The sequence below is a fragment of the Cryptomeria japonica genome, chromosome 3 (assembly GCF_030272615.1).
Source record: "Cryptomeria japonica chromosome 3, Sugi_1.0, whole genome shotgun sequence".
Classification (NCBI taxonomy): Eukaryota; Viridiplantae; Streptophyta; class Pinopsida; order Cupressales; family Cupressaceae; genus Cryptomeria; species Cryptomeria japonica.
In genome coordinates, this window is record NC_081407.1 from 251,439,544 (window position 1) to 251,452,020 (window position 12,477).

Below are 12,477 nucleotides of genomic sequence, written 5' to 3' on the forward strand. Positions count from 1 at the left end.
TATGCTCCGTTCATTCTAAAAAGTAATTAAATTTTTCATTTGGTTTGGTAGTCTACATCCAAATACAAGAGAAAAACTATCGATTTAAATATATTCAGTACATTATTTTCTCACATGCTTCGCAAGTGTCATAAATTGCCAATAAGAAGGCAGTCTGCTACAAACATATAGAACGACACCCATTTAATGCATAACTTTATTGAATTGTAAGTTGCAAAGAACAATTCCTAATTGGGTTTCCTGCAGTTCTTTCTGACTTCTCCGCTGGTACCAGTGACAGGACTTATGTTACCCATATTCACCATGGCAGCTGCAAAATCAGTGAAGAAGGCATTTCGATTGTTAGAATAAGTAGTCACTTGAGAATCAGAAGACCCTCCATTGAATAGCTCCTGGTCAGAGTGAAGAAGTCCTTTCTGGCTTCTGAGATTTATGTAGTATTGGCTATCAAACACAGTGGAACTTTGAACATCTAAGGGCGACAAGTTGTTGTCACCACCGGTACTTGGACAATTAGCCTTCACAGAAGTGGCAAAGGCACTGTTAATATTGGTTTCATTGTAGATGTGCGCTCTGAAAGTGGTGCACCGCGCTTGACCAATTGTATGAGCACCTGAAATGAATCAAAACAGACACTCTTTGAGTTATCATAAATGCCAAATTAACTAGCTTGCAGCCTACGTAAAATTGTTTTTCGATAAATATATATTACCTGAAAGGGCTATCATATCCTTTGTAGAAAGACCCTTATTACTAAAAGATGAGATAAGTGCGCTGAGGCTTGATGTAAATGCAGGAATTTGGCTGTTTGCACCGCTCAAGCTTGCAGTTCTCGAATCTCTTCTCCCCAGCTGTACTCCCCATGTTGGCCCTCCCAACTGCCAACGTCAAACAACATATTCTTTCTGATCAACACTAATATTATCTCTTGCATCAACTCTATCAGAAATGTTATTTTTTATCATTCTCCCCCACAATAATATTGACAGAACTATTATTTTTATTCAATTCCTCCCACAATAATACTAACGTTTTATATTAACTGGGAAACATAAACAGAGTGGAGGAGGAAATAAGCTACTTCGACAACTGAATCACGAGCAGCAATGGCTAAAATGTCGGCACAAGAAACAATTCCGGCGCAAGCTGCTTCCACTTGAGTCTTGATGGTGTCTATCACGTCGAATCCTCTCACCGAGTTTGCGTTGGGCCCAGCAGTTTTTTCTCCGGTAAAGTTTGCAGAATCGTCCAGCAGAATCGACCCATCACAACCCTAGAAATTAGAACAACAATTGTTGAGAACAACGTTATATTGAAATAGTAATCTAATAGATCAAGAAACCAGATAAAGTAAAACTTAAAGTAGAATCCTACATTAACGAAACAGTCGTGAAAGTGAAGGCGGACTAACGATGCACCCATGCGCTTTTCCTTGGCGACGGCTGCTTTCACCGCAGCTTTGACTGTTGACAGTGCCTTGGGACACGTTTTATCGTAGAACGTCGAACTGAGCTGCCCATTGGCAGGACTCGAACACAAGACTACCAAGACGATGCATGCAATTAAAGTATTAGTCTCCATGATCCCTTGTTATGCAGCTCAATAAATAAACTGCGCTGATATTTCTTTGTTGGAGAATAGAAGAAATTTGTTGTGTGGAAACATTCGAGAGTAATGGGTTTTTATAGTGGCTGAAGAGCTTCCGTAGGTGATAAGAATAATAACACCAATAATTGAGGGCAAGCACAATCATTGGACTTTTGTGTTTGGAAGTATTCCTCTTCCTGGGTTGAACGAGTCCAAAGCGCACAAAAATTCAACGTACGCTTCCCCACAGTCGAGATATCATAAAAGCAAATACCGACTTCGGGAGGACGACTTCGTCGTGGGAGTACTGTGCAGGTTCGATGCATTAACCGTAGAAAATGCTGTGATATCATGCCGTCCAAACAAGGTGTAATCCTATTAAAATTAATTTACGATAAGTATTGTTTAAATCTCTTTCATTTTAACTTGTGAACTACTTTATTCTTTCTGTCCATCAACGTCGTGCTTGGGTACATGATAGAAAAAAATGAAATTCTTTAATACAGAGAAAATTATTTATTGAAACTTCCAACGAAACATCAACATTTGTGTACTATTAAAAAAAATGTTGGAGAAGTTTATGTGTGTTATGGACAGGAATTTTTGTTTGGTATATTAGTATATTTATATTTTAAAAATATAAAAAAATTATGCTGAAAGATATCTTATAATAGAAGGGAATCCGATGATTGCAACAATATTAATAGTATACAAGAGTTTAAAAAATATGGATAATAATAGAGTTACTTAAGCATGTATGAGCATTATCTAAGACGACATCATGAACCTCGAATTTAGAATTGTCATATACTCAAGCCCACTCCTCCACTAACCTCTCAACCCTACTTGATTTTATTGATTGTTCCCTTTTAAATATTATGGCACTCTTCCACTATCATTTGAATATAACGATTTCATATAGTTGAAGACAAGTGACAAAGGTTCTATTTTGTTTGGAGTAATAAAATAACACCTCCACAAAAATCAAAAGATGACATATTTCGTGCATTTATGGCCATTTGCATGTCAAATTGTCTCAAAATTGAATTTTGATGTCATTGTAGATGCCTCTCGACATAATTACACAAAATGATTGTTTTGTTATGTTATTTTTTAATAATTTATTATATAATTTTTATTTTATAATCATATGATTTTCACAGTTTATAATGTTATTGTGCTTAATTTCTAGTATCAATTGTGTGAATATATTTCATCTCCAATTTTTGTTTTATTCATAAAATTTAATGATCTACTAAAAAAAATTATGAGAGTAAAGTGTTTTATTTTTTAAGAATAAAATTGTGATTGTATTTCAAAATAAAATAGAATTTTCAGACCTTATTCATACATTCAATTTTATGATGTGTAGAATCTAATAATATAAGAGTTTTTGTTATAATTTATAATTTACAATTTACAATGACAACATTTTTCTACACATTGATTTTTAAATTTTTAATTCATTATATAAACAAATAAATATTATTTTTTTAATAAAAATAGAAAACAATTGAAAACAACCCAATTAACTTACATAAATTCTATAAAGAATTTAAAGTCAATTATAAATTTAAAAATAGTGTGATGTAAACAACTTATTATATAAGATTAAAGTTGTGTAGTTGGTCAACTTAAACATTTTCTATTATTAACAACATTTTAAAAAAGAGAATCAAATGTTAGTAGATCCTATAAATATAGATAAGAACTTTCCTAACAATTCTTAAAGAATTGAGTATAATTATTTTTGTATTAAATTAAATGTAAAATATACAATACTTATCAACAAATAACAAAACCCAAATTTAAATCAGAAGCAATAGTAATCATCCAAACAACTACACCTAAATAAAAAACTATACACAATTTAATGGTTTCTTATTTAAAAATATTAAATATACATTAGAATAAACACCGTCTTTACTTTTCAGTCACGCATTATACAAAATAATGTAAAACCTATAACATAGTTATATTTAAATGTAGCAAATAATTTTTTAATAACGCATATAATAGGCTTTAGGTCAACCATAAAATATATAATTCGCGAACACTGCCAACGATTTGTCCCAAGCCTATTTACTCTTAAAAACGTGTTGACCGAATCTCGTTAACTTTGAAACATCTCTTATAAATAATGAAATCGTTGAAATAAGCCTTCTGTACGAAAAGATGTAAATGTATATTAAAAAAAAAGCATATAATAAATGTTTTCAAATTCAAGTTTAATTAACAAACTAAAAAACCAAAAATAATTAACAAACTTTAGGAATCCCATCTGGCACCTTACCAAAATGATTCGTCAGCCATTGCATAAACAGCAAGCGCAATTTCAAAATCTACATGTTTCCGGACGCGTCTATTCTGGGTCCAAAAAGACAGTACGGATTGACTAACATGCGTGTTAGTCACACGTTTTACACCGTAGATTTTGTAGTTAATGGTTGCGATCGACTAACCTGTCACTAACACGCTGTACGACAGGTCTGTTTTGGAGCTAGAATAGCTGCGGCCCATGTTTCCCTCCCTTAAGTGTACATACACTCTTACTTTTGTTAGTATTAACGACATTAATATTTTACATATATGTGAGTATATTTTCCCTTAGGTTGGAAACAAAGTTATACTCAATGTGAAAAGTGCACATTTTGTTATTTTGAATTTATTTTAATTTTGCTAGATATAATTCTAATTAGTTTCAAATTTCTAACTTAAAAGTCAAATTTAATTATTATTATTTAAATACATAAAATGTGATGACACCATAAATTAATAAATTTGAGAGTATCTTTCATTATACAATGATGGGTTTGTGGAAGGGTAAAAATAGAAGAGAGAATATGTTGAGTGATGGATTCAATTTGATCAAAAATTTAATGAGTTCAAGAGTGGTGAATTATTATCTTTATTCTTAGTTGATCTTTGTAATTCATTATTGAATAGTGGTTTTTTTTATATATCATATCAAGTTATACAAATGTGAAGATTTTGATTGTGGGCATAATCGATGATAACCAACTTTGAATGTACCATTTGACTAAAAATATAGAGTATTAAAGTGTGAGTTATTATATAATTTTAAAGATGAAAATTTTCTACTTTGCAATTTCTATTCTTTCCTATCTTATTTTAGTGCCCACTTTCCTATTTGTGTTTTAGAAAAATTATCATAATTTTGGCCTTCCCTAATCATAGAATGATAATGTAAGTGACCTTAACTTTACGAACCTTTCACCAAAAATATGAGCCTATATCTCATCAAGTCCTTACTAGTGCAAATTGGGCACTAGTGTCCTTAGTCAAATTTCAAAAACTAACTTTGCCCACCCATTCATGGCCTAATCCTTATCATGCTTTTAGTATTCATCTTCAAAATATGATATTAACTAAATTTTGACCTCCATTTTTTCTTTATAATGTCCATAATAAAATCTTAGCAATTTACTTAAAATCTCTCTATAAATATATAATTTAAGTGACATGCTCTAATACCATTGTAATGTCCTATACAAGTATTTTATGTAATATTTTTAAAAAATTCCTACAAATATATTATCTTTAAATTTTTTTTCATCAAACATGGTACATAACTAGATTTCTCACAATTTACACAACAAACCTAATATTTCAATCTCAACCCATGAGCTATTAAATAATAGATCAACCATATGACTCAAAAATTTATATTTTTACCCAAATCAAGAAATCCCCAAAAAAATCCTTGCATTTACACAAAATATAAGTGGCCTTATATTACACTCAAAGATAAAAAATAAAAATATATTATTGGTTTAATATTTTAGCCTAATGTAATAGCATATATCAATGAAGATTTTTATATGCATTAATATAAGTTGCCTAGATTACAAAATGCTAATGAAGATATATAATAAGAAGTATACCACTTGCTAAATTAGATAACTCTATAGTGCATTATAAATAATGTTACATAAATAGTAAATAAGTAAAATAACAATTATGACATGCAATAATGGCCAAAATTAAAACTCAAAGATGACATCAAGACAAGAATCACTCCCTCAAAAATAGCTCGAGTTTTATCCTTTGGAATGCAACATCTTCAAGGTTGTCATCCTTTGGTTTTTTATGAATTGAAGGGTCTCTATCCTTAGATATATATTCTCAAGTTTGAGAATATCCTATATTTAGTGTTTAGATTATTTTTTAATAATTATTTTATTCTGACTTTGTATCGTCAATATTTATCTAATGAATTTTTTTTATCTTAAATAACCATACAAAGAATTCCAAAACCTACATGAAATGCCAATAACTCTACCTAGTAGGTGATAGAGAGCTCTTGTAGTTAAAAAGTGTCATTTTATCGCTAAATCACACTTGAAATAATACAACACATGCTTGGATGTACATTTTAGGGATGGAGAAAAGTTTCCTATGACATAGAATATCCTCTACAAAAATAGCAAGAGATCTCATAGTTTTGAAACCCTAACTAACTTATCAACTGACAACATGATCACCTTCTTTATTTTTCATCATATTAAATAATATATTTTTGAGGAAATAAATTATTTTTTGAAGTTTTCATGTCAAATTTATGCATTTATGATGATTTGAGACAAACTAGTCTACGTATGCGGGGTAAACAATGCAAATAAGTGATATTTTTCAATTTTGAGGGTTAGAGATACCTCATGACACATATAAAATGTTAGGGATCAAATTTTTGGTAGGGGGAATGTATGCAAGATATTATTGGATAATGAAGTCTAACAAGCATAAGGAAAAGTAGATTTGAGTGAATCATTAGTTTGGGATGGTGAAGTTTTAAATTCTGATGGCACCAAGGAAGGTAGAATTTTGAAGGGATGGATGACTAAATGATTCTTTCCAAACCTTTCATTACTAGAAAATACTTAGAAGGTTGGGCATCTCTCCTTACTTATAGACTTTAGGAACCTTAAACTAATATAGTGGGTAGGAATAACAATATAGCACATATTAATAAATAGACTAGGGGAGATAAGGGAAATACGAAGTAGGAATTTTGGTCTTTACCATAATTTATTACAAAAGTGGGACATGACAAGTCAACCCCTTAATATTTACTTCTCTCAAGAAATATGAATTAAAATATTCTATAAGTATTGCTTCTTCTCAAGAATTATTCTCTTTAGGTAGGTTCTTTGCATGAACCAACTATTTTTTTATGGATCCATGTTCTAAATTTTTTACCTTTGTGATGATGATGATATTCATTTTCCTTATGAAAAACACTCCAAAATCTATAAAAACTAAATTAATTCAATGTGAGGAATCATAAGCACCCATTCCTATACATGCAAATATTCCAAGGGTTAGATGTTAGGGCCTATTGTAGCAATAGTCCCCTCAATATATCCACTTAATCCATGTGTACTTATGCTTTGAAATATGTTCTCCCAAGGTTCTTAATACCCACTAGTTCACCCTTATTGTTAGGCCCATTTTTGGTAGATGATAACTTGTAATGGAGATGAATTCAATACTATCAACTAAGAGAATCCCTATTAGCGATGACTATTAATTATAATTTATAATATCATTGGTAAAACTCCTTTGCAACTCAAGGAGCATAAATATTCAAAAGGAAGTTAATTATTCATAATGATGTGCATTGAATTTAAGATGACTCATTAATGAGTGTGCATATTTATTTATATTGTTAGTAACAAAACAATTGCAATTTTTTCCATGTGTTATTTGGTTATATTCACAATTGGATCCCTAGACACGTATTCTAAATATTGATGAGGAATAAATAAAGGTTGAAATAGAGTTATTAAATAGTCATATTCTCCATTTTGTTCGGAGGTGATGTTCAACCTATTGTTCTTAGGATACTCATTCTTGAAGATTGTCCATTATAATATCTCTCTTATAATTATAAATATTGTAGGGTCTATAATATCCCACCATGGGTGTATCATGCACCATTTTCAATATCCTTTTCTTAATCATGGACCTAGATGCTGTAAAGATTCTATTTTTATATAAAATATAACTACTTTCTATCCCATTGATTTCTTCATGTATATTTCCACTTAATATTTTTGCAATAGATGTATTCTCAATGTATTCAATTGTGATAGAATTCTTCAAGTTGCCAAAGTTGACATAAATTAAACAAGGCCTGAAAATCATAGAAAAGGAACCATTAGCTACATCCCCATTTCGTATTTTTATTATATTTTAAGAAAAATGAGTTTGTACTCTCCTTACCTATACAAATTATTAGAACTTGTAATTTCCTCATCCTTAGACCTTCTTGTGACAAAATTTGATTATACTAGACAATATTATGATAATATTGCAAGCTAAGGAAATTTCAACCCAAAATATATCATTGCATTTATCTTAAAGAATAGGCTATGAAAAATCTAATGACAACTAAAAAAAGATTAAAAATTATTTCTACTTTTCCATTCAAACCTTTCTTTGTATTGGCTAAAATTCCTATAGTTTTTACTACATTATTACAATTATTAGCATTCAAATCACTTCCCTTATAGATATGGAGGATTATATGCTTAATTCTATTAGCAAGGAGATGTGGAATGTTTATTCAACTTTTTAAATTGAATCAATAGAAAGTGAAATATATTTTTTAAATTTTGAAAAGATGTAAAATAGTAAAATGTATACTTTTTTGTGTATTTCATGTTTATATTGTTTTTTTTGTGTATTTCATGTTTATAATTTTTTAAAAACTTTAAAAATTATTTGAATATAATTTCTTATAAAGTAAACACTATAATTTAGTTATTGATAAAATGTTAAAATTGAAGTTAAACGAGGTGTCACATTTTATGTAGTAAATTTTACCTTTTTTTTCATCAATTTTTTTTGTGTATATTGATAACTTCAAACTTTAGTGCAAAATATATTTTTAACTATTTTTTATGTATATATATTTTTCAATAAATTTCAAAAGTTGTGTGCATAGAATAATAAATCTTTCCATTTGGCATCACCTTTTTTCTTAATTATTTATCCCAATTAGAAAAGAATTTTATCATCTTGACATAGACTTTTTTCTCTAGTGCATTTTTTTTCAAAATTTTAAAATAAATTATATATATATATATATATATATAATTAGACCCACAATGGTATTAAATATACATTTAGTAGACAATTTCAATTGGAAAAGTTGTGGCCTATATATAATATAGCTATAATGAATCTCTATAGACCATATGTTTGACTAAAATTAAATTTTAGTTAGAATTACATCAATTCACTTGTGCTGTAAGTTGGCTTGACACGTGACACAATTTTTGTTAAAATTGTGAAATACAACCTCACAGAACCCAATGAACACCTGTATGCAAATAACCTGTCACAACAATGGAAGATTCACACAAAACACAAAAGTTTCTTTGAAACCCCAGAGAAGGAATATACAATAATAATAATCAGATTGTTAAAGATTACAAAGGGATCAATCCTTATAAAAGGAGATCAAAACCTAAAAACATAAACCCTAAAAAGCAATTAATAATTAATAATGAATTAAATATTAATGTGCCTAAGTTTAGCTTCCTAAATTTAGCTTAATTGAAAATAAAATAAAAGGTGACTTAATTAATGAATCGATATGATTTAATTAATTAATAACCTTATTACTCCAACACCCTCCCTTAAGATGAAGTTAGGGAGAAGCTAAAAAATCTAAGGACTAGATGCATGAAAGCAAAAATGGGTCCCAGCAACAAGGCCTGACGAGATACCCAAGTACAATAAAATATTTGTAAAGTGGAGAAAAGGAGAAAACCCTATGGGAACAAAACTCCTCTCCAAGAAGAGAAACAAAAGAGAAGGACTAAGAAGCCTCCAAACAAGAATGTTCCAAAAGATAGGAATAAAAGACGAGCATGAAGAATCACTGAAGCATGAAGAAGCCGCAAACACTGTCATAGAATGACTACTATGATGTTGAAATAAGAACCTCCTCTGAAATAAAAGATGATTAGGATCAAGAAGACATGAATCTGCATGAGTGCCCTCAATGACACTACTCAAATCCGAATCAGATGGCAAACACACTTGGCAAAACATTTGGAACTCGAAGATATAGATGACATAAGTACTAATAGCCTAAAGAACTGATCAAGTGAAAAAAAGGAAGGTCACATCCAAAAATAGGATTACAAGAGTGTCCATATGGTAAGTATTCCATCACACTGAAATGCATGGGTAACCAACCACTGCATCTGCCTAGTACATAGGAACAAATACTGAACACATAGCTCACTCCAAAGTGAAAACAAGGAAGAATTAGCATCAAGAGTAGAAACCCCCCCATAATGCTGACAAGGGAGAGGTATGACAAGTACACTGAATCTGAAAGCCATAATGTAGTGTATGAAGAAGAACCAAGAACATCTGACCATGCAAACATGAAAGTACAATCAAATACAAAGGTTGTGCAAACCAAGGAACACACACATGAGAAAGGTATGAAGGCAAAACAAAGGAAAACATCAAACCCCCATGGCACTTTATATCACAATGCGAGTACAATAAGGCATAAAACCGATGTGCAAGGTCCCATTATACATGTACAATATAGAGGCACTTTATCTCAATGCGTTTACAAAATAATAAGTGCTTATAATGAAAGCTTAGAATGTCAAAAAAAGACACAAGACTGGAAATACATGAAGAACAACCAAAACCGAGTAATCCCATGCAAACGAGAAGTTTACATGAGTTCATATGTCCAAGTAATTAACCAGAGTGTGAAAAAACAAAAAACAAAATAAAATGTACCTGGAGTAAAATCTAGAAAAAGTGCATGGATAACTATGAAGAGCTCTAAAACACCATCCCAACACTTCTAGAATCGCAAAAAATAGAGAAACTGGTGAAAATTTATGAGCTCAGAACTGAAAACAACACCTCTAACTTCAAATGGCCATAGAATGTACCAGTTGCAAATATAGGTAATAAGACCCACAAATTTGGAAAATAGATGAAACCATCTTTCCAATGATATCTCGTTTGCCAAAAAATGGTATCGTATGCCCAAGTTATGGCAAAAATGATATCGTATGCCCAAGTTATGGCACTAAGAGGGTCAAAGAGGGCCATGAAGAGTACTTCGTACTGTTGACATTAGTAGAATATGTTGAAAAATATTTTGTTCTACCAGCAAAAAAAATCCCCTCATCGATAAAATTTTTGCAGCTGACAAATAGTTTGTGGCAACAAAAAAATGGCAGCAGAGGTGGCAATGGTGGCGGTAGCGTTTGTGGCAATGAGAGTTGTCATGGCCATGGCAGCGACGACATGTAGGGGGCAGCAAGAACTGCCGGAAAAATTAACGGAGGGTGGGGGGGCGACAAAAAAATGTCGGCACTGTTGCAAGGCGTACAGAGTAACTATTAAGTGTGCCATTAGTTTCCTAGGGTTGAGAGTAACTATTAACCAACTCCTTCATATCATAATTCATTTTTAACTCTTTAGTTGCTTCTTTGCATACCACATTTCAATATAGATTATGTTGGAGTAATTATAGGTCCAATTATTTAATTATTTATTAATTAGGTCCTTTAATTTCTATTTCACTTAAGCTAAACTTAGGTGTTTATTTAATCTAGGTTTTATGCTTTTTTAGTTAGAGTTAACTTAGAGGAACTTCTAGCTAGCTTTTTCAGCTTGTAGTTGAGCTTAATTTAGCTCCTACTTTGCATTGCATTAGTTCTTCTAATTTTAGGATTAGGGCATCTCTTTCTTTCTATAAAGAAATTTATTCATTCATTGTAATTCTATTTTCATTATTGTATCTCCAATATTATTTATGCAATAATATAGAATTATGTGGTTGTTATAGAGTACAATATTTGCTTGATCTCTTTTGTGCGATAGGTGTTTTGCTTGTAGATGATTCTTGACTCTTGTGGTTGATCATCAACTTCTACATGGTACCATAGCTTTAGATTTTTCAAGTTCTTGTTTGCATACTTGAGAGATCCAACCTAGGCTAATTTTCTGTTCATATTGGGCACAAACAAAGGTTTCCACCATGTCTGTAGTGTTGAAAAACCCTAAGATCAATTGTCATTTCATAAAAATTGGAGCAATAGAAAAATTAGGTCAAATTGTCTAAGGGCACAAAAATCAAGGTAACATCTTGGGGTACCTTGTGCAAAACTGAGTTCACCATTATGGTCAGAGGTCCCAAACCCCTAAATTGCCTATCAAATCATCACAATCAAAGATCGGGACAATTTTGATAAAAACTTTAGAGCCACATTTTTTTGTACAAGAAAAGATTTGTATGGATCTATACATATCTGTACATGCACCTGCATCAAAGTCGATTTTTTTTTAGGCAAAATTTTTATTGTAAATTTTTTACAAAAATTCATTGAAAATTTTTCATCATAAATTGATATTTGTTTCAAAAAGGTAAAAATGTCACATCAAAAAGGTACATACGAGCTTGTACCAAGACAACATCAGTAGGTAAACACTGACATCAGAAAATTTGGTGCTATTTTTGGTGTTCCACAAAATTTAGCATCCAACTAAATTTACCTAACCTTTTCTATTTTTGCCCTCTAAGTCCTAAAAAGTAACATGTGGTTTTTTTTCCTATAACTTCGTCATACAAAGTCAAAATCAAGCAAAAAGATATAATTAGAAAGTTGGTTCCAACACCAATATTATTTTGTAGGTGGTTTGATTACATTATATACCATTTTTCTTTACCAGGCTTCCAAAGTCAGGCTTCAATTTTGTGCTTCTAGGGCCATATCTTGCACATTTGGACTCTGTTACTTAACTTCCATACATCATCTAAAAGCTCAAAGAGTCCTCTATTCAAATATTAGGTCCTTTTTTTGCAGAATTTTTATC

The 12,477-nt window shown here is 30.9% G+C and overlaps 1 protein-coding gene across 1 annotated transcript; it reads right to left on the reverse strand.

Moving 5' to 3' along the window:
* Window positions 1-227: 227 nt before the first annotated feature.
* On the reverse strand, window positions 228-1,581 carry LOC131037439 (cationic peroxidase 1-like). Its single transcript, XM_057969580.1, has 4 exons — window positions 1,375-1,581; window positions 1,082-1,273; window positions 713-878; window positions 228-613 (listed from the first exon to the last, which is right to left on the reverse strand). The coding sequence occupies exons 1-4, from the start codon at window positions 1,579-1,581 to the stop codon at window positions 228-230; spliced, it is 951 nt and encodes a 316-aa protein (XP_057825563.1).
* Between the last annotated feature and the right edge of the window lie 10,896 nt (window positions 1,582-12,477).